The 23,200-nt window shown below is 49.2% G+C and overlaps 1 protein-coding gene across 1 annotated transcript; it reads right to left on the reverse strand.

The window, feature by feature from the left end:
- Positions 1–3,692: 3,692 nt before the first annotated feature.
- Sdhb (succinate dehydrogenase complex iron sulfur subunit B) lies at positions 3,693–22,744 on the reverse strand. Its single transcript, XM_013121276.3, has 8 exons — positions 22,587–22,744; positions 15,423–15,550; positions 11,526–11,611; positions 10,107–10,243; positions 9,354–9,470; positions 6,816–6,917; positions 5,655–5,777; positions 3,693–3,848 (listed from the first exon to the last, which is right to left on the reverse strand). Exons 1-8 carry the CDS (start codon positions 22,656–22,658, stop codon positions 3,771–3,773), a joined length of 843 nt encoding a protein of 280 aa, XP_012976730.1. The 5' UTR covers positions 22,659–22,744; the 3' UTR covers positions 3,693–3,770.
- Between the last annotated feature and the right edge of the window lie 456 nt (positions 22,745–23,200).

Raw genomic sequence — 23,200 nt, forward strand, 5'->3', positions numbered from 1 at the left:
AGTTTGAGGCCAGCTTAGGACATGAGTATCCCAAAGAAAAACAAAACTCAGAGGTTGTCCATCCCATGAGAAATATGGCTGATTGTCCATCATGGACTACAGAGTTCACAGGGCTCCATATATTGTTCAGACCAGTCAGCTACACTGAGTATGGTGTGTTTGTGCTACCGTAAAGCAAGATGCCTTGGTGTTTATTCTTAGATCTCAGTCATATTCTGAATACCATCCATTCCCATTTTACAGGTAGCAAAAGAGAGGCACAGATGGTCAATCATGGCCCAAAGATCAGCCGAGAAGAGCTGGGTGGCCCAGTCCCAAGGAAACATGAAACTTGTAAATCTCATAGGGACAAACAAGACAAAATCCTGCTTGGGTCTTAGTTTAATTAAAAGTCTCTCGGGGCCATGGTGGCGCATGCATTTGATCGCAGTACTCAGGAGGCAGAGGCAGGAGGATCTCTGTGAGTTTACGGCCAGTCTGGTCCACAGTGCAAGTTTCAGGACACCCAGGGCTGTTATGCAGAGAAAACCAAAACAAAAGTCTTGCAGGGTGATGGTGGTAGCAGCGCACACCTTCCAGAATAGGCTCCAAAGCTACACAGAGAAACCGTCTCAAAAAACAAAAAGAAAAGGGTGTCGGGGAGAGCAACAATGCTAACCACACTTAATCGCATACTCCTGGGACTGCGGCAGGAGTTCAAGACCAGCCCGGGGTTACTTGCTCAAGGTCAGCTCCAGCCTTACAATTGGAGCCTGTCTTACAAGAGAGAGCCCAGTGGTGGTGGCGCACGCCTTTAATCCCAGCACTTTGGAGGGAGAGGCAGGCGGATCTCTGTGAGTTCAAGGTCAGCCTGGTCTACAGAGCGAGTTCCAGGACAGCCAGCATCTGAGTCCCCAACTTTTGGACATACACAGGCTTAACACCTAGCACCCCAAGTGACACATGAAATATGAGGCCATCCCAAGGTCAGCCCTTGAGGGGTGGCAGGATAAACACTTGCTGTCTGTGGACAGAATTCAGTTCAACCCTAATGGACTTCTATCAGCTGGTTAGGCCACATTCCTGTGGCTCATGGGTAATCGGACTTCACTTCTGGTATCTGGGTTGTTCTCATGAACAGCTAAGTGGTACATAAGGATGAGCTGTGTAGCCTGGCTGCTGCGAAGGGGTGAATGTCAAGGGTGAGGTGGCTCTGAGACAGTGAAGATGCTTGAGTAAATGCTGCTTAATTTGTCACAGCTGGAGGGCAATGCTACATTTCACCAGCTGTCAAGGCTTTGAGCGGGTAGAGACTGTGGTGAGGTGGTGGTGGAAGCTGTGGTGGAGACGGCTGTGGTGGTAGGGCCGGCAGCGGTGGCAATGGTGGCTGTGGCAGTACTGGCTGTGGTGGCGATGTCGGCAGTGGCAGCAGCTGCGGTTTGAGGCTATGCAACTTGAAGTGACCTGGGTACTCTGCAGCCTCCTGCTTTCACCTCCCCAATCATGGGATTACAAGCATACACCACCATGCCAAGGGAGACTTTTCTTTAGTATATGTGTGTGTGTGTTGTGTGTGTGTGTGTGTGTGTGTGTGTCGGTCTGTGCACATGCATGCACAGTGCCTGGGGAGGTCAGAATTACCCAGATCCCCTGGAGTTGGAGTTACAATAGGTTGTGTACAGCCCAATGCAGGTGCTGGGAACCAAACTCTAGCATTGTGCAAGAGCAGCAAACTGCTGAGCCATCTTTCTAGGCCTTTTTCTTCGATGGTTAGAGAGGAGCCTAGCTGCGCAGCTCAGGCTGACCTTGAACACACAATCCTCCAGGCTGGAATTCCCAGGAGTTGACACAAAGACCTTTTTGTTTGTTGGTTTTTTGTTTTTTTTTTTTTTTCTTTCTGGTTTTTAGAGACAGGGTTTCTCTGTGTAATAGCTCTGGCTGTCCTGGAATTTGCTTTGTAGACCAGGCTGGCCTCAAACTCACAGAGATCCACCTTCGCCTGCCTCTGCCTCCCCAGTGCTGGCATCAAAGGTGTGAGCCACCACTGCCTGGCATTCTTTTTTTCTTTTGAGACAAGGTCTCATGTTGCCCATGGTGGCCTGGAACTTGATTCTATACCCCATGTGCTGAGATTACAAGTGCCACCACAACCAGCACTTCCTTTTTCCTTTAAGCAGGGTCTCTGGTTGCTCAGGTTGGCCTAGGATTATGTAGCCCAGGCTAGCATAGAATTCAGAATCCTCCAGTCTTTGCCTCTAGTGGCTAGGAGCATAGATGCATGTCCCACACCCAGCTCTGAAGTGCTCTAAGGCCCATTTTCTGGGGCACCTAGCTACCTCCATGATATAAAAGGCCTGTTTCTGGGATGGTCTGAGTCTCCAGCCACAGCTTAAATTGTAGCCCTGGAGTAGGCTTTCCCTTTGTAGGGCTAGGGTGGGACCCAGAGCCCAGAGAAGTCAGTCGATACCACCACTGAGCTGCACTCCAGCCTAGACCTCAAGATCCTCCTGCCTCTTCCTCCTACATGCAGGGCTTGCAGGCACAGGCCACCATGCCTGGTAGCTTTTAAGATTCCAGAACCAACCGATGCTTCATTTTATAAACAGAGTAACTGTACCACCGAGCCAAGTTGGAGTTCCTTTTGGAGTTGAACACCTCTCCTCTGCTGGATCAGTCAGGGTTAGTTACCGTTCTTGTAAGGTAGGACCAGGAGACAGAGCAATGGAAAGTGGCTGCCTGGAGAACACCAGCTGGTCACTACTGTGAGGGTCACCAACGATCACTTTCTCTCTGGCCTAGTCAGGTCAGAGGAACATCTGGTGGAACTTTGACACGAGTAACTCCATTTTGACTTCTAGTCTGGTCTGTTGGGGACCAGTGTAGAAACTTAGTCAAGAAAGAATGGTGCCCTGTAACTTTTCACACGGGAATGGCTATTACTCACAGGTTGCAGATGCTGGGGTGGAAGGTAATGCCACACTCAATGTGCTCATCTACACATACTGGATAAAACCGCCATCGCCATCACCATCACCTATCACGGAGTGAGGACGCCAACACACCAGGCTTGAAGGGAGTTTTAGAGAGGCCCCACATTTAGGAGACAAGCTCAGAACACAAGACAAGGGGAATTCAGAGGCCTTTCGCTTTTCCTTCCTATTTTCTCCCTATACATGATCTCACTATGCAGCCCAGGCTGGCCTGGAACTTGCTATGTAGCACAGGTTGGTCTCAAACTTACAATCCTCTTGCCTCTGCTGAGGCACTCCCCACCTACTTTGTATGTATTTTATGTACTTTGTATGTATTTTATGTATCTTGTATGTATCTTGCCTCTGCTGAGGCACTCCCCACCATGGTTTGCCCAGCATAATAGGACTTGTGTGGTACGCAGCAGGGGCAGGGCAGCTGCTGTGGGGAACTCCGGTCTCAGTGTGAGATCTCGTAAGTTTATTTGTGGAGCCAATCAGTTTGCAGCTGCTCAGGGTCCCTGCTGGGCACTGGAAGAACCTCAAACCTTTCTTCCATGGTGGAGAGACTGAGCAGTATGTAGTCCTGAAGACCGCGGTGAGCGCTGCACATGGCTGCTGGCTACCACTACTGGGAATACCCGGCAGCTACTTACAGAGGGGCAACGTGAGGGCAATGCTGGAACCCTGCTCACCTCTACAAGACAGGAGTGCTTTTGCTAATGATGTAAAAGTCACACCTACTTATTTCTTAAGATGTTTATTATACATGCTGTGTTCCTGGAGAATCCAGGTGTCTGAAGAGATTCAGCACAGAGAGGGTTACGCCAGTGCCCTCTTTTCCTTGTAGGTTGCCATCATCTTCTTGATTTCAGCAATGGCTTTCCCTGGATTCAGACCCTGGAGGAAAGAGAAGAGCGTCAGTACTAGGTATAAGGGAGGGAAAGAGCCAGTCAAGCCCTGTCCTGGGAGGGCTGGTGCGTAGATTCAGCCCTCAAAAGCCAGCAAGTCTGGGAAGGGCATCCCTGCCCCATGGTTTTGATGTTTACAGGAGTCTGTTGCACTGACTCCTGGCATACCTCACTCCAGCAGGCAACATGCCCATGGCATTCCCTGACTGCTCCAGACCCCTACGGTACTATCCCCTCTAGGACCACAGGCTAAAGTCAGCATTCATCAGATGCCATCACTGTGGTCAGTAAGTCAGCGACTACAGACTACACACTCTCAAAAGTACTGTAATAAACAACCCTGGGAACACCTTGCATCTTTAGTCTGATTGGCCAATACCAGCAGCCCTGGCTGCAGCATGGCCCCACAGCTGTAACATCTGTTTTGCAGGACTGGGAAGCACCCTAGTAAGTGCCAGCCTTGCAAAAGCTGGGAGGAAAATGGTTAAGTATGTGGCAAGATTAGACTCATCTGAGGTTGGAAAGGGCCCTCTCATTTTGGAAGAACAACACAGAAACTAAAGCTCTGAAGAAAGAAAGGAAAAAAAGACGAAAATAACCCGAGTCAGGAGAGGCTCTTCACACAGCAATACAGAGCAGTCTCCCAAGTGCACAGGTGAAAAGGGCACAGGTGGGCAAAAGAAAGGCAGGACGGACGGACGGACACACATGCACACTGCACAGCTGCAGGCATCGTCAGGGTCTCAGGACAGAGCCATGCTCTCCTGCACAGCCATAACCTGTCCTGTGTAGGACTTGAAGAACTTGCTGAGAGGTTGGGCCATTGGAGAAGCCTCCAATACAACACACTAGAATTCTCTTTATACTGTTAAATGGCTACCCTACAGCTTCCTATCTTGCTGCCCAGTTCCTGCTTGAAAGTCAGCCAGAGTCACACTCACAGGTTCACGACTGGCACCAGATTAGAAGACAGCAAACTTAAAACTGGCCACACCAACTGAAGTGGGCTGTATTAGGCAAAGCTAGTCCAAGAGTTCCCTCTCGGGGCTGAGAGATGACTCAGTGGTTAAGAGCACTGGCTGCTCTTCCAGAGGACCAGGATTCAATTTCCAGCACTCACACGGCAACTTACAACTGTCTGTAATTCCAGTTCCAGGAGACACAACACCAATGGCAAAACATCAATGCACATAAAATAAAAATAAATACATTTAAAGTTTATTTTAAAAAAGTTCCCTCTCAGAATGAGAGCCAGGAGTGGTGGCGCACACCTTTAATCCCTGCACTCGGGAGGCAGAGGCAGGCAGATCTCTGTGAGGTCAAGGCCAGCCTGGTCTACAGAGTGAGTTCTAGGGTTACAAAGAGAAATGCTTTCTCACATCAGACAAAACAACAACAAAAGAAACGTGACACCTGGAGGTCACGCGGTCTAAGCTGGAGAGTCTAAAACACAGCATATATGAGGAGACAGGGTGACCAGGGGGCAGAAGCTGAGTCCACAGCAGCTCCACAGAGAGCGCTGACACACTGGCTGACGCAGATCAGTGACAGCTCAGAGACCCTGGCTCCCATGGCCACCTGCTCCCCACAGCATTGGCTTCTGGCACAGGGTCCTACCTGTGTGTTCTGGTGGCACTCTTGCCCCCGACACCCGTGTCATCTATAAGTAAGACCCGCTGCCCCTCTTGGGACCCGGTGGATGGAGTCTGTGACTAAGAGCCATTCAAAGTCCCAACTGAGGTAACAACGATTCCAGGCCCTCTCCACCTCAAGTGACTGCTACTCCTGCCCATACCTTGGGGCAGGTCCGTGTACAGTTCATGATGGTGTGACAGCGGTAGAGAGAGAAGGGGTCCTGCAGCTTCGCAAGGCGCTCCTCGGTGAAGTCATCTCTGGAGTCGATCATCCAGCGGTAGGCCTGGGAAAGCGGGGAGGGAGGGGTCAGCTGAGGCGGCTGCTGGCTGGACAGGCTTGGCTCAGGGGTGCAGGAGCCTCGCCATTGCCCTGTAGTTCTTACCCATTGAGGGAGGCTCCTAGCTCTTTCCTAACTGTCCATGATCGTCATGGACCTTTGATCTGCCCTGTGCTTGGTACCGCGGTGCATAATGATAGGTACTGGGCATCAGCTCATTTTATGTTGTTTCAGATTCTAATTAGTCAGCATGGACTGCACTAAATGCTTTTTCTTCTCCTTATAGCACCTGTCTGTGCTAGAACCTGCCACTGAATAAATGGATGCTTTGTGACAGGGTCCCACTGTATAGCCCTAACTGGCCCGGAACTCAGAGATCCACCGGCCTCTGCCTCCTGAGTGCTGGGTTTACAGGGTTGCACCACCACACCTGTCTTGTTATTTTAAGGTTCCCAGCTTGACCTTAAACTCATAATCTTCTTGCCTCAACCTCTCAAGGGCTGAGGATTACAGGCAAAATCAGCTGTCATACCCATCACAGACAGTTTTGTCTGTTTTCTGTCAATCAGTGCATGCCCTGAGATCAGTGAACTTACAATGGTTTACCACAGGGCCCTGGACCTGTTCCAGCTGTATTACTGAGACCTGTGTGTTTTCCAGCAACTCAGATCCTGGAGAACAAGCCACAGGGTGAATATACCTGACTGCACATGGCAAGATCAACACTACTCTGATCACACAGCCTTTAACTTCCTTTTTAATGGGAAAATGAGAAACAGGAAGTTGTCTTTCGACTTGCTTCATAGTCTCTGAAAAGCACTGACCACAAATCTGAAAAGCTGGTTTTCTTCCCGTCTTCCGATGAACAACTGCCTCTCAAGGCTGTTCTCCCTGCTAAGAGCCCACAGCCCAGGGATCCATTTCACACTGGCTGTTCAGTGTGTCCCTCCCTTTGGGGTGGTCCTCAGATTTGCTGACAGCCACTCAAAGCCCAAGGCACTACCCTTGGGGACTTCTGGCTGCTTGAGCCAGGGAGCACCGCACCTGCATGAGAACTGCAGGACCCAGGTACTTGTCTCCGTTCCACCAGTAGCTGGGGCAGCTGGTGCTGCAGCAGGCACACAGGATGCATTCATACAATCCATCCTGTGTGGAGAGAAAGGAAGTCAGAGGCCAGGCACCAGCAGATGACAAAGAGCTAGCCTGCTGCATGCTTTCTGGGTGAAATCCAAGGGTGGTTTGTGACAGTGTAATAGATTCATAAAAAAAGATCTTGTAATGAAATGCAAGCCTCCTCCAGATCAGAGTCCAGGGCCCTTAAGTCCAACAACAGTGCATGTAGATTTGATAATCAATAACCCCCACTGACCCGAAAGAGCCATGAACAAGTTCAAGTTCCCAATCAGCATGCAGTCTGCAGTGCGGAAGTCACTGAAGCTCCTTGGCGGTCTGCCCCAGTGTCTGTGCAGCTGGACAGTCCTCAAGTTTCCACCGGGGCCCCAGCAGCACCTTACGCTGCCCTCCACATTCACTCACAGAGCCTTAAACTCCAGGGAGGGCAGGAGGGGGTCAACTATGGCATCTGAGCCCCAAGTGCATCCTGGTTATTTTTACTTTTTAAAGGCAGTTTCTCTGTGTAGTCCTGGCTGTCCTGGAACTCACTCTATAGACCTGGCTGGCCTTGAACTCACAAAGATTGGCCTGCCTCTGCCTCTGGAGTACTGGGATTAAAGGAGTGCGCCACCACCACCACCTGGTTTGGCATCCTGTTCTTATCCATGCCACACAGCCTCAAGCTGCTCTCTGTGCCTAACAAGTTGGACTTTAATTCCGGCAGCAAGCCAGAGGTCTGCTTGCACAGGGTATCCGGCAGAGACAGGACACCCAAACACTGTGAGCGAGCCTGACCCAAGCAGACACTGGCTGCCTAGGCTGGGTTTGTGGTGAGAAGTCAGCCACTCTGCCACTGCTTGACAGTAGTGGGATGGCTTCACAGCGCCCGTGGTAAGAACCTGAGGGAGCAGAAGCGGCTCAGCAGCAAACTCATACTTTGCATGGATGAGGTCTGATACTCACCTCCAAATGAACGAGAAATTAAAAGCAGTTCACTGTATTTTTAACTATTTGTTAAGCAGCGTATTAATTTAAGGAACCAAACAAATGGTATATAAATGTTTATGTTTATTATATTTTGTGTGGTGCTTTGGTTAGAACTCTGAGCCTGTGCAAAGTAGGCAAGACCTACCGAATTATAGGCCTGACTCCATGCTGGTGTGTGTATATAATTTTGAGATTGGAGCCTGGGCTGGCCTGGAACTTACTATGTAGCCCAGGCTGGCCTTGAATTCATGAGAATCTTCCTGGCTTGGTTATTATTGGGATTTTATGTTCAGAGGCCCTCATTTCCTCTAGCTGTGAGGAAACATGGCCAGTCTGGACTGGAACGTGCAAGACTATGTGGGAGGCAGAGACAGTGATGAGCAGAGTGATGTCCCCATGAACATCAGCTGTAGGATGCTCACTCGACTTGTACATCCCTGACTGACTGTTTCCACGACGGACCAGCATGTTCTCTGTGACTTCAATGTTTTGTGGGTAAGAGGAATAGTAAGGAATTCATTTTGGCACTCACACACTGAAATCGGTAAAATACCCAGCACGACAGAGTCTAGGACCCAGAAAGGAAGGAGGTAACTAAAGTGGGCCTGGCCCACTGGACGGAGTCAGTGTGCCAATCAGGGAGGAATCCTCAGAGAGGAAAGGGATGGAAAGCTTCATTCCGAGTCCTCCACTTAAGGGTCTGTAGCCCTTAACTGGGGCTGGGGCTGAGCTAGCAGAGCTCTGTTACACAAGGACCAAGTCCTGTGACGGTGCCCAGCAGGCACGTGGGAGGCAGAGGCAGGCGGACCATCCCGTGATATAGCTCTTTGTCAAAAGAAAAAATTTGTGGCCTGGACTCCAGAACAGCAGCTCCAGGAGGCCAGTACCAACCACACTGGTGAGACACAGCATGGCTAGGAACAGATTAGGCCCTGCTCTAACCCTGCCCCCCGCCACTACACTGCCATAGACAATCCAAGCCTCCCACCCTCCCTCTGAGGTAGTGATGGTGAGACTGAATGGCCAGCGTGGGTGCATGCCATTATCCTCCCCTCCCCTGCGAGAGAGCAGCTTGGTTTTAGCCGCCAGCTTTTACAGACCAGGCATCTTAAATACTGCTCTCTTCTGGCAGTAGGGCAATCAGCCGCCCTGACAGCAGGCAGCAGGCAGCTGTGCCGGCACCTTGGTCTGCTCAGGGATTTCACAGGCATATGCTGTTGACTGGTCTGGAGTGGAGGGGTCCAACCCTGGGGTCAGCTTCTTTTCCCTTCCCTCTCCAGCACCGGATGGACTGCCGGGCCCTGAGCATAGGAGATAAGCACTCCGGGGCCACTGAGCTCCACCCACAGCCTGGTAACTTTTCTTTCCAGGTCAGATGCTCCTCGGGTTCTTTCAGAACACACATGCTCTGCATCACCCTACTACTCTCTCGACTGTCGCAAAAGCACCCTCGCCAACCGTGACAGTAGGTTAAGTAATGACCAGCTTCTCCCGGTCCTCGATGGACTGCAAGTACTGCTGCTTGCCCTCTTGGGACTCATCCTTCTTCTTCAGATAGGGCTCAATGGATTTGTACTGTGCGTAGAAGTTACTCAGATCCTGAGGGAAAGGGGAGGCCAACAAGAGAGGGGTCAGCTTCTAGCAGGGCCTTGGGTTAGTTCACAGACACTGCACGCTTTCCCTCCTCATGACAGTCAGAAACCAAACTCTCAGAGGCTGGGACCAATAAAGGTTGTAGAAGCGGATATGGTCAATGTTAGCAACAGCAGCTGAAGACATGGCAACTGCAGTCCTTACTCTTGCTGCCCCAAGTCAGGGAAGCCAGCAGAGGGAAGGGAACTCAGAGCAAAGTCAAACTACTGCTGCTGTCCCACTCATCTTCCACACAAACTCTCTGTAGTTATGGCTAAATTCTTCTTTTCGGGGCTATCTCAACTCTGGAATTCTAAACCCCCATTTCTCATCAAACCCCACCATCTGAGCTCCAGAAGGACTGATTTCCAGGCATGTCACCTGCCATTCAGATTCTTCACACACACACAGGCCACAGGTGTGGACGGGGGAAGGGGGTTTCCTAATGTCTCTGGGGATACTGTGGAATTCCCTTTGCCATGAACACAGGGAGTGTCTGATTGATAACGCCTACCACAGTAGCTGCGGACACCCACTCATACCACCCCTGCAGGAATCACCTGCACCACCCCTGCAACAGGTAGGAGAACCACAGACACTCACAGGGACAAGATCCTTGATCACATACATATGTGGAAGAGGGTAAATCTTTGAGACTTTGTTGAGGTCTGTGTCGATCCTACGAGTGCACGCCAGAGTGTTGCCTCCATTGATGTTCATGGCACAAGAGCCACAGATTCCTGAGAGAGACATCAGGTGACCTCAGGCTTCCAATCCTTTTTTCTGGGCCACGCTGACCACCATTAGCAGTTGCACTAACAGGATATCTTTTCTCCATTCTTTCCTGCCTAAACCTCAAACTTGACCCAGGCAAGCACTCTACCCACTAAGCTAAACCCTCAGTTCCTTGAAGCCCCTAGTTGGCTTCTTCAATCTTTGATTATCCCAGGTTTCCAAAGCTAGTGAGCCGCTGAGCACAGACATGGAGGCTGCTTCTGTGACTGCTTCGGCCCCCTGCCCCCTATATATGAAGTTCACACAGTCCCCTCCCCACCTCACATGAAGACATGACAGCTCTGGCTCACAGATGGGCTTCATGGCCACAAGGGCCAGCCAGGCTTCAAGGCACCATGTGCTTTTTGCCTTTTGAGTTTTTTCTTTTTAATTATTATTATTAATTTTACTTTTACTTAAAATCATATCTTAAAACATTTTTATTTTTGTTGCATTATCTCTAGCAATTAAATCGCTCCCCTTTTCTGAGACAGGGTTTCTTTGTGTAGTCCTAGCTGTCCTGGTACTCACTCTGTAGACCAGGCTAGCCTGGAACTCACAGAAATTCACCTGCCTCTGCTTCTGGAGTGCTGGGATTAAAGTCATGTGCCACCCCGGCCTGGCTTTTCTGTCTCTCTTTTGAGACAGGGTCTTACTATGTAGACTATGCTGGCCTTAAGACTCACGGACATTTTCCTGTCTCTGCCGCCCCAGTGCTCCACACCCTCAGCTACATGTTTTCAGATACACAGAATAGATGCATAGCATCCTATAGAATAGATGCATAGCATCCTATAGAATAGGAAGCTGTCTTTTCTCTGTCACAACCCCCTGTGACAAGTGAGAGTCTGGACAGGCCTCAGCAAGCAACTCCCATCTCTCGAGAAACAGAGCTCATACTGCAAATGCTGCTAGCCTGTCCTCACTGGTGTCAGCAAGCTCCAGGCAGCTAACAGGAACCACGAGACAGAGGAACCTCGAGACAGTTCTCCCGAGGGGAAATCAGAACTTGCACCACAGTTTGAACTCTGAAAGCCACTTTCCAAGAAAAAGATGATGCACAGCATCTGTATCTATCCTTTATTCCCTTGTTGCCCAGTCAGGGCAATCCCTAAAGCTGTACTAGTCTCAGCAGGGAAGTCACCTAGTGCTGCAACTGTTCTCCAGGGTGTCCCTATCAGGGGCAGCCAAGACTCTCTGGAGTCACAACCCCAGCCAAGGTTTAGTGATAACGAAAGCTACACTCACCTTCTCTACATGATCTCCGAAAGGTCAAAGTGGAATCCACTTCATTCTTAATCTTGATTAGAGCATCCAACACCATAGGTCCACACCTGACAGAGAAAAGGACTCAGCTGCGCTCACAAGGTCAGCATCCTTGCTTCCCTTCTGTACAATGACCAGGACACTGAATGTCTGACCCATTTAGCCTCACCTCATCACCAGATTTTGCTTTTTGTTTTTCCTGCCTACAGTTTTATTTTTTACTTTATTTAGTCTTTTGTGTATGCACATATGTACACATGTACATGGATGCATGTGGAAGTCAGAAGAGATTGTCTAGAGTCTCCCTCTAATGCTGCCTTACTCCCTTGAGACAAGGTCTTTCACTGGATCTGCCTGTGTCTGCTGCCCCACCCCAGAGCTGTGATACAGGAAAGCCTCACTTTCTTCATGGCCTGGGATCTGAACTCATGCTTGCACAGCTGGCACTTTTACCCACTCAGCCATTTCCTCAGTCTGCTTTTTTCTCATTCTGTTTTTTTGAGATGATGTCTCACTATGTCGTCCAGGCTGGCTTAAACTCAAGCTCCTGATTTGGCAGTTAAAATAATATGTAACCCCCACAGGACATATGGTAAAGACAATAAAAGAAAATAAACCAGATTAGACATGGCTGAGCAGTTAGGAGCCCATGCTGGTCATGCACATGACCCGAGTTCAGTCTCCAGCAACCATGTCGGGTAGCTCAGAACTGCCTGTAACTCAGCTCCAGGGGGTCTGACATTCCTGGCACTGCATGCATACACACAAACACACCCACCCACATGTAATTAAAAACAGATCTTAAACAAACATAAAATCACCCCTATAGCAAAGGTGCCCTAGTGCAGACACAGTGAATGCCTCTTACAGGAGTCAGCTGAGTTGTAGTTTTCAAGGATTGGCTTACTTCATCAAAATTGTTGAATGTCTGAGCATAACTATTAACAATAATCTAACATTTCCAGGATCTGGAGTGACAGTCCATGCTTGGTACTGGGATTTTTTTTTTTTTAAATCTTGTTGTTTTATTGCAGTGCTAGAGCTACAAGCTAAGGGCTTAGGTGTGCTAAGCAAGCCCCCACCACTGACCTCAGCCCAGCTCCCACTTTCTTCTTTTTTGGAGACAGCATCTGACCTAGGCTGACCCTGCCTTGCTTCCTGAGCAGCTGGGCATCTCCTTATTCCTGGCCTTTTAAGCTAGTTTTATTATTTACATTTTCTTTGGATTTGCTTTATTATTCTTTCCCTCATTTTTTTTTTTAACTGGGGTTTGAACCCTGGTTTTACACAAGCCTTTCAAAAGCTATACTATTGCACTACATCCCCAGCACTCATTAATTCTAGTTAAACAGGGTCTCAGTGCATTGCCCAGGCTGGCCTCAAACTTGTGTCCTCCTACCTGGAAGGCTGGAGTAGCTGGGATAACAGATAAACACAGTTGTGCCTGGCCCCGCCTTCACACTGTCTCTGTGGTGCTGGGGCCTCCAGCATGCTAAGCACCACTCACCACTGAGCTGTATCTACAACCCCATTTCCTATATTAAGATAAAATCTTAGATGACTGCTCTTAGGCCTTAATCTTAAACTGGAGATCCTCCTGCCTCAGGACAAGATATTGAGAAAAACCCCTCAAACCATAAGCAGCTGATCTATGAATTATGAATCTCCCTGGCAGGTGCACTGCTGACTCTGAGTGGCTGCAGTTTTCATATTATCATTGTTCGGTTCTGTTTCTAACTGTCCCTGTGATTTCTGTATTAACGTGTGGATTACTTTACTGTGACTCTTCAAATTTCCTACTGTGGTCAGAGTAAGACCTGTAAGACTGTGACTTTTGGAAGTTTATTGGGACTTGTTTTGTTGCCTGAAGTGAGCACATAGTGTACATTTGAAAAGAAAGTCCATTTTGCTGTTTGGTGTGGAATATTTATTAGGCCAAAGGTGACTGACAACAGCCTCCAACAATGTTATTTAAGCACAATCCTGCTTCTTTTCTTATTTTATTTATGGGTGTGCATGTGTGTATGCTTGTGTGTGAAGGGCCTGCAGAGGCCAGGAGAGGGGTCAGGTGTCCTGCAGGTGGAGCTGCAGCCTGTTGTGAGCTGCCTGGCATGGGTGTAGGAAACTGAACTATAATCTCCTGCAAGAGCAAGTGCTCCTAACTGCTGCCATCTCTCCAGCCCCCTTAAATTGTTTTGTATGTATGCTCAGGTGTATGTATGTGCACATGAGTGAGGTCAATCTCAGGTACTGACCATCAAGTGCTGTCCACCTTGCTTTGCTGGGACAGGGCTTCCCACTGTGACACAGTTCACCAAAGCCCAGGCTGGCTGGCCAGGCATGGGTCATCCTGCCTCCGCTTCCCCAGTGCTGCAATAGCAGGTGCATGCTAACCACGCCCCACCTTTTTACATGTGTTCTGGAGGACCAAACTTCAATTTTCATGTGAGCACAGAAGTACTTTACCAGCGGAGCCATCTCCTCAGCCCCTAAATCTGTTTTTGTTTAAGACAAGGTCTCACGTAGTCCTGGCTGGCCTTGGATTTGCAGTGTAGCTGAGGACAATCTTGGAATCCCTGCCAAGTCATGGGTTAGGGTTCGGGTACCATAGCCAGTCTGCTTCCTTCACTGTTTCTTTGTATAATCTGCAACCCTGGATCCCACCAGATGAGGAGTGCTAATTAATGTTTTATTGTTTTCAGCAGGTGATCAACATGACAGATTCAAGCACTGGAAAGAGGTTGCAAACAGAGTTGGGGCTCCTCCTCACTTCTCTCCATGTCCTTTGCTGCTCCACAGGCTGGGCCTGACCTCCTGGAGAACTACGCAGCTCACTCACTGAGTCCCCACTCTCCCAATGTCTGTTCTCCGCAGGTGACTTGCCAGTGCCTTCAGGTCATCAGTCTCACGGAAGCCTGTTCTATCATCCCTGCAAGGACACTCAGAATCGCCTTACTGTTTTAAATTCTATACTTTTAGTCACATATTACTGAGGTGGGGTTTTTTTGTTGTTGCTGCTATTTATTTATCTACCCATTTGTTTACTTGAGACAGGGTCCCACTGTGTAGTGCTGGCTGTTCTGTAGCTCACGCAGACCAGGCTGTCCTCAAACTCACAGAGATCTACTTGGCCTCTGTCAGGATCCTGAGTGCTAGGATTAAAAGTGTCCACCATCACACCTAGCTTACTGAGTTTTGATTTGCAAAACCTATCTTCTAATTGTCTAGCAATATGCTTATTTTTTCCTTAATAAACAGTTACCTACGTGTGTGCTTTGGGGCTGAGGGTGTGGCTCAGTTGGCAGAGTGCTCCTACAGCATGCGTGAAGCTATGGGTTCAATCCCCGCACCTCACACTGGGATGTACAGGAAGGAAGAGCAGAAGTTCAAGGCCTTCTTCAGCTATAAAGTGAGTTCAAGACCAGCCGGGACTACAAGACTGTCTCAAAACAAAATAAAATAAAAAAGAAGAGATAGGAAAAGAAAGAAATTGGGAGAACAAAAGGAAGGAATTTTTCAGTGGTTGATTTCTGGTTATTTATGTTTCTCAACTAGATATCTACCTGACTTTAAAAACAGAAGACACACACATAAAAAATTATGAAACGTAAAAACAAAAAAACAAAAACAGAAGACAGATTCCAAAACCTTAGAGAATCAGTTTTTTTTTAAATGTCTCTTAAGACCTGAAAAGTATGTCTCCACATCAAACTATGAGCTCTCCTTTAGAGAGGGGCATAGCTCAGTGGTAAACAGTATGCTCAACATGCATGAGGCCCTGTTTTCAGTTCCTAGCACCACAAACTGGACCTAACCATGAACCAAGCACACCCTCGCAGCCCTCTCCTTACCAAGCACCTAGCTGGCACAGACACTTACTTATTCAGATCAACTTCGTAAGTCTGCATTCGGGGTTTATCTCCAGTCTTGTCCGGGTCCCATCGGTAAATGGCAAATTTTTTGATGCGGGGAGCTGCAGCAGCAGCTGTCTGTGCCCCTCGGCAGGCCTGAAATGTGAGAAAGGGAAAAACTTGAAAAAAGAAAAACATTAAAAAATGCAAGATACTTCTTTCCACTTAGCTGGCATGATTAACGAATCACTGGGTAAAACACGCTGATATACAGCTTCCTTGGACGGTGCAGTTCCTACACCAACAGACAGTAATAACCCATGATATGTCAGCTACGGTTCCACAGCATTGTGACAAAGCACTCAGTAAAACAAACCTCTGTTCTCACAGGACTTATTATATGGTGACAGACAGTGACACACAACAGGCATGAAAAAGTATAGAGTGACCCTGAGGAGGTAAAGCCAGCATCCAGGGAGGACAAGAGGCCACAGGCTGCCCCCACTGGGGTTTAAGCAGGAGCCTTAGGAGGCGGAGGGAACAGCACATGTGAGGGTATGCAGGGGACAGAGTGTCTGTGAGGACCTGTGTTGTGGAATATTCCTCTACACCGTGTGAAGATGAACCACTGGGACTGCTGTAATAAAAAGGCAAATGACCAATGGCTGGGCAGGAGGTACAGCAGGAACTTCTGGACAGGGAGCCCTCTGGGAAGAAGAAAGGTAGAGTGGCCAGCCAGACAGGAAGCAGCATGGGCCCTGAGTAAAGGCAATAAAGCCATGAGACAAAAAGTAGATTGATATAAATGGGTTAATCTGGGCTGGAGAGATGGCTCAGAGGTTAAGAGCACTGACTGCTCTTCCAGAGGTCCTGAGTTCAATTCCCAGCAACCACATGGTGGTTCACAACCATCTGTAACGAGGTATGGTGTCCTCTTCTGGTATGTGCAGACATACATGGAGGCAGGATGTTGTATTGATAATAAATAAATCTTTTTAAAAAAGGGTTAATTTAAGTTGTAAGAACTAGTAAATAACAAGCCTAAGTCATAGGCCGAGATTTTATAATTAATAAGTCTCCATGTCATTATTTGTGAGCTGGTAGCCCAAAGAAAAATCCGCCTACAAATCTGATCACACTTATATGGGTTCATTTAATCTGAGAACCATGGGAAACAGTGAAACTTCATTTGAGACAGGGTCTCACATAGAGTTCAGGCTGGAATCAAACTTTTCAATCGTCCTGCTTCAGGCTTCTAAAGGTTACAGGTGTGGGCCACACCCACCAGCCAACACTTGTAAATCACACGGTGACATACCGTGCTGTGGATGTGTGTGAGACAGCATTACATGAGATCTGAAGAGACCAGTCAGGGTTACTTAAGTTATCAAAACAAGATGCTGTGGAGTGCCATGGCTCAGAGGGCCCAAGTGCTGGCTGTGCAAGCCTCAGAGCTTGCGCTCCATGCCTGGCAGCTATGGAAACGTGGAGGGGAGAACCGACTGGACGTTGTCCCTCATCGCCATACCCACACTGTGGCATGCACTACCTTCCTTCACCATACAAACGTAATAATAATAAATATATATAGTTTTAAACCAAAACAAGATAGCACTAGGGAGGCAGAGGCAGGTGGATCTCTGTGAGTTTGAGGCCAGCCTGGTCTACAGAGTGAGTTCCAGGACAGGCTTCAAAACAATACAGAGAAACCCTGTCTTTAAAAATCAAAAGAAAAGAACTCTCCCAAATACAGGGAAAGTTCACACTAAAAACCCTGGTTAGGAAAACAAGATGAAGACTGGACACATAACAAATCTAGGGACTGAACAAGTTCTGCTCTGTGATGACTACACCTCAGCAAAACGAAATCTCCATCACCTGCGACAGAGCCTCATGCTTCCTTGCTAGCTGAAAACACAGGGAGGATGACCCCAATTCAGACCCACTCCCCATGTTGGGACTGCAGGAATGCCCCACAATGTGACTTATGTGGTGCTGTGGACGGACACAGACAGCACCATCACACCCAGCTTTTCCTTGGGTTCTGGGGAGCTAAACTCAGGCCATAAGGCTTATAAAGTAAGCGTTCTTACCCGGTGAGCCATCTCCCTGACCCCTTTGGTTTTAAACACAGGTTTTCATGTGGCCCTGAACACATTATGTAGCTAAGGATGACCTTGACCATCTGAGTGCTGGAACTGTAGGTGTGGACCATTGAGCCTCTATGTGGAGCTGGGACTAGAACTCGGGGCCTCAGGCATGGTAAGTGAGCACTCCACCAACTGAACTTCATCCCTACCTTGTCCTCTCTCTACGTGACACACCCCCGGAGGGGTGGGCGCCCGCTACATTTTACACCTGTCAGCATGCCTTGTTCAGGCCTCTGTGCACAGCTTGTGATATATGCTCAGCCAAGACCAAAGCAAAAGCCGAGCAGCAAACTGACATCAAAGTATGGCTCAGTAAGCACGCTTCCCTTAAACACACAGGCTGCTGCAGCGCAACCTGTGTGAGGCCATTAATCAACTGCTGCTCTGTGTCAATCACCCGGGACGCTGATCTTAGTCCCTGAAGCCCTGTCCCCTATATGCAGGTGAAACAAGGCAGAGTTCACAAGTTTTGTGGTCCTGCTAGTGGGAGGGGAGGATGAGTTTGCTAGTGTCAATACCAATTATAAGCCGAGTCTCAATTTGTCTATGGAATGACACGATATGTCTCAGTGGTTGAGAGCACTAGCTGCTTTCCCAGAGCTCCTGAGTTCAAATCCTAGCAACCAACCACATGGTGTCACATGGTCTGTAATGAGATCTGGTGCCCTCTTCTGGCCTGCAGGCATACATGCCGACAGAATACTACATAATATAAATAAATAGATAGATAGATAGATAGATAGATCTTTATGCTGGGCGGTGGTGGCACATGCCTTTAATTCCAGCACTCGGGAGACAGAGGCAGGCGGATCTCTGTGAGTTCGAGACCAGCCTGGTCTACAAGAGCTAGTTCGAGCGCAGCCTCCAAAGCCACAGAGAAACCTTGTCTTGAAAAACCAAAAACAAACAAACAAACAAAAATGCTCTACTACCTGAAGCTGAAAACACATTTAGATCCCTAATTGGTTGCTTACCTATGGCCCCAAAGTATGGGAGGTAGAGGTAGAAGTATCAGGAGTTCAGTGCCAACCTGGGCTACATGAGACTGTTTCACCACTACCACCCCTAAGAAAGAAGAAAGTAAACATGGAAATTATGTCTCACTTCCTCATTAATCTGCCCAGGAACCAAGAAAAATTGTTCTTGGGAAGGAACCACAGCCCACTCTACCCCAACTCACTGCGGCACCTTTGTTTATTTATTTGTTTGTTTATTTATTTGAGACAGTTTCTCTATAACTTTGGAGCCTGTCTTAGAACTCACTCTGTAGACCAGGCTGGCCTCAAACTCACAGAGTTTGAGGCCTGCCTCTGCCTCCCAAGTGCTGGGATTAAAGGTGGGTGCTACCACCACCAGGCAAGACACTCTTGGCTAATGTCCCCTGGTGTATTTTTGTTGTCGTTGTTTGAGACAGACTCCCTGTGTGTCTAGGCTAGCCTTGAAATCAAAATCCTCTTGAATCTCCAGTGCTGGGATTCCAGGTGTGGTGTTTCGAGGAAGTGAAGAGGGGAGGTAATTGAAAATGTGTGCTCCAACCATCTTTGCTTGCTTAATCACCTTGTTTTTATTTTGTTTTTGTTAAGTAGGGCATGTCATCATAATATAGTCACTGGGTAAGGACATAATTTTATGAATTTTTAAAAAAAGATTTGTTTATTGATTATGTATACAGTGTTCTGGCTGCATTTCTGCCTACATGCCAGAAGAGGGCACCAGACCTCATTATAGATGGCTGTGAGTCACCATGTGGTTGTTGGGAATTGAACTCAGGACCTCTGGAAGAGCAGTCATTGCTCTTAACCTCTGAGTCACCTCTCCAGTCCTGTTTTATGAGTTTTAAAAAGTACTGTTATCAAAAATCAGAGTATTTTTGCCCATCCAAAATGGTCTTTTTACATCCCACATCCAGTTTTTCACTCGACATAAACACATCTTTAATTCCATCACTTGAGAGGCAGGAGTAAGTGGATCTCTGAGTTTGAGGCTAGCCTGGTCTAAAAAACGGAGTTACAGGATATCCAAGACTACCCAGAGAAACCCTGTCTTGAAAAACTCTAGGAGTCACACAGGTTACCACATATGTGCACAGTAGTCTGCCTTTAAAAAATAACCTGGGAAGATGGACGTAGTGGTGTACATCTTTAATTCCAGAGCTCCAGAGGCAGAGGCAGGGGGATCTGGTCTACAGACAGAGTGAGTTCTAGAATAGCCAGAGCTACAAGACCATGCCATCACACACACACACACACACACACACACACACACACACACACACACACACACACCCCTGGGGACTGGAGAGAGGGCTCATCAGTTAAGCTGCTCACAACCTGTAACTTCATCTCTGGGGATCCTACGCCCTCTTCTGGATCCCACAGGCAACTGTATTCACATGCAAACATACATAACAAAAAATACAAATAAAAACAGGTCAGCAGGATGGCTCAGTAGCAAAAGGCAATCGCCACCAAGCCTGACAACTTGAGTTATGTGCCTAGACCCCACACACAGGTGGAAGAAGTGACTCCTATAGGTTGTCCTCTGACCTCAGCATGCACGTGTGCCCCTACACACAAAACAGCTTCCTTAGGGGCAGGCCTGAAACCAGACAAATCACACAGCCACAGGAGGGAAGGTGGGTGAAGGTAGGAAGGCCAGAAGGCCTGCATGAAGTCACACCCTCACAAACTGAAGGTGCAGGCTTGCATTTGAAGTGTATCAGTGGGGTTGTTTCAGATCCAAGCGTGGTCACCTTTGAGCTGTGTGTTCTTCAGAGAACTGCTTAGCCAATCTGATGCCGCTTCCTCCTTTGCAGAGAGGAGGGTGGGATTGATACCTACTCCACAAGGAGCAGGCCAAACTCCTGGCACAGTTCTGTAAATGATTTCTGCCTTTCAACACTGGCAGCATTTTCAGGACTCAGGTTATCCTGACTGGCTGATGGGCATTCTAAGCCTTGCCAGGCCCAGGAGCACAGAGAGGCATGGCTATAAAAGGCGGCTTTGCCCTCCTGGAGTCCACAGTCCAGATGAAGAAATAAGGCAAGGTGTGCTATTAACAGTTAACCCGTCACAATTAAGCACTCGCAGACAGAACTGCAGTCCTGGGGTGCAGATCACACACAGGAAGTTCAGAACCTAAACCGGCAGCCCACAGCAAGTTCATTACGGATTCTCAGGAATACAAATCCAACACAGACCTTCCCACAGGGAGGATACCTCTCTCACTCTCACGGCCCTGGGGAAGGTGGGCAAAGGCCTCTCCTGAAATCCTAACACCAGCCTGTGAAACCAGGCTTTTCTACAGTTCATTCTAGGAAGCCCAGCCTGGGCCTTAGAACTCATTCCTAGAGGTGGGGCTCTTACAACTTAACCGCTGCCTCAGCAACAAGGAAAGAGGATGATCAACAAGGTCCCTGAGAATCATTAACTGACAAGCCTATCTGGAGGCCCCTCCCTGATGCACCCCTTCTCAGCAGCCACCGATTGCCTGTAGCTCTTCAATTAGAGGTGGGGCCTTGGGAAACTTCCCCCATTCATGTTGGCATGCAAACTGGGTGTTGGCATTATACATCCAATCAATCCCATGCTGTCAACACTGAACAATATGTATGTATACACACAGCAATGAAAATTAAAGTAATGAACTTGAGAGGGAGCATGGGAGGAGAGGGAGGGGTAGAAATGATGTAAATACTGTATTCATTGTATGGGCTGGGATGACAAGACGGTGGAGTGTGTATGGTGTCATGCAGCCCAGCAGGCACTTAAGACGAGGGAGATCACGTAAAGCCAAGAAAAGGAACTAATATTTCTATATACCAACCACATGCCAGGGTTCTGCTGCGGGGCCAGGTGTGGTGGCACACAGCTTTAATCCCAGAAGGTGGGGGGCGGAGGCAAGGGTTATCTGAGTTCCAGGAGCTACAGGGCAACCAGGGCTGCTTAAGAGAGCGCACCCATAAACAAAACAAAACAAAAAACATGTCTTAGCAGTTTGGAGAGGAGCAGGGTTCGGTTCCCAGCACTCTCACAAAGTCTAATAACCACCTGTAACTCCAGTCCAGGGAATAGAGCTCCCTCTTCTGATCTCCATGGATACCAGACAGGCACTTGGAGTCCCTACATACATGCAAGCAAACACTCATACACATAAATTTTAAAATCTTAAAAAAAAAAACCTGCCCTGGATAAGTTTTTTAAAATGGGGGCTGGTGGAGAGACTGTTTTCAAATCTTTAAGGTCAGAGTCCCCACCTTTAAAAGGGTCTATCCAGGAGTCCAGCATGTCCGGGATTTGCAAATCTCTAGAAAGCAGAGGCTGTCTTGACACTCTTGCCTTTCTAAATGCTCCCATTGAGAAAGCACGCCGTGCAGAGCGCAGCTCCCCGAGGACACAGGGCGTGTGGAGAGACCTATGACAGCTACCACACAAGCATAAACAGAAGCAGCTCCAGGCTGTGCTTAAGTCATCCCGTGTCAACGGTGTGAGATCGGTGCCGCCACACACCTTTGAACAAACACGCGTTAGGGAACCGGGTCCTGCCTGCAGGCTTCCACAGACCGGGGTCGGCATCTTTGGAGGGCTGGGTCGTGTCTTCCAACTCTCCTTTGCGCTGAGGGTCAGGGGCTTTGCTTCCCCACTTCACCGACCCAGATCAGCCTACCCTGGAGGTGCGACCAGGCCTCCCGGGTCCCACCCCAGGCCTCGCGCGGGCCCCCCTTTCACACAGGGCTGAGCGGGCCCCAACATCTGGATTTGAAGCTGGGTTCCGACAACCGAGCGCTTGCCGTGTGACCTTGAGCATGACCTCCCTGACCTCCGTCCTCCCGCTGATCTTTTCCCACCTCCGCCCGGCCGCGACTCTCCGGCTGTGGCGAAGCGCGGGAGGGTTGACAGGATGCCCCGGGACGGGACGCAGGGGAGAGACGTCCTCCCCGAGGCCTGGACCCGGGCTCCCTCCGCCTCTCCGCGGCCTCTCCGCTCCAGGCAGCCTCGGGGACGGGCACGGCTCCCTCCCTGAACCACGGCCCCGCCGCTCACCTGCAGGCCGACTCTGCCCAGAGCGGTAGCCGGGAAGCAGCGCCTCAAGGAGACCCCGACCGCCGCCGCCATCTTAGCGCCTAGCGTCAGCCCCACCCCTTAGCCCCCGGCATCCCGTCGAACACCGCGGTGGAAGCCCGCCGCTCACGCGGAGGTCCGCTGGCCTGAGAGCCAACGAATGGGAGGCGGCTTCCGGTTTCCCGGGCGAGCCAACGGACAGCGCGCGTGCGCAATAGTGGCCGGCTGGGCGCAGGTCCACTGGGCCTCCCTTGTTCCTAGGGTGACCTCTGCAGTCTGATGGGCCGGGGAGAGGGTGGCCTGGAAGGGGCGGAGCAAAGACCGGGAGGGGCGGAGCCTTCCGATTTTGCTCCGGGTCGTGATTTTAATCCCTCTCCACTTGCAAGGGTGCCGGTCGATCGTCTCTGACTCTTGACTGACCAGTTTTTTGCTGAATATAGAGAACCCCTCAGCCACTAGCTGATTGGGACAGTTGGTGAGCGATTACGGCGATCACAAAGATGACTGACAAAGGTATCACTCATCCGTTTATCCTCAAATATGTACGTAACTCGAATGACTGGAATCCTGGGAATTCGCCAAGTGGAGGCAGGAGG

The sequence above is a fragment of the Mesocricetus auratus genome, unplaced genomic scaffold (assembly GCF_017639785.1).
Source record: "Mesocricetus auratus isolate SY011 unplaced genomic scaffold, BCM_Maur_2.0 Super-Scaffold_100014, whole genome shotgun sequence".
NCBI lineage: Eukaryota > Metazoa > Chordata > Mammalia > Rodentia > Cricetidae > Mesocricetus > Mesocricetus auratus.

Excerpts from the sequence above, each read along its gene's own strand:
- Sdhb (XM_013121276.3), bottom strand. The coding sequence starts at position 22,658 with ATGGCGGCGGCGGTCGGGGTCTCCTTGAGGCGCTGCTTCCCGGCTACC. Across the intron at positions 15,551-22,586 it reads TGGGCAGAGTCGGCCTGCAG|GCCTGCCGAGGGGCACAGAC; the intron begins GTGAGCGGCGGG and ends CTCACATTTCAG. Across the intron at positions 11,612-15,422 it reads TACGAAGTTGATCTGAATAA|GTGTGGACCTATGGTGTTGG; the intron begins GTAAGTGTCTGT and ends TTTCTCTGTCAG.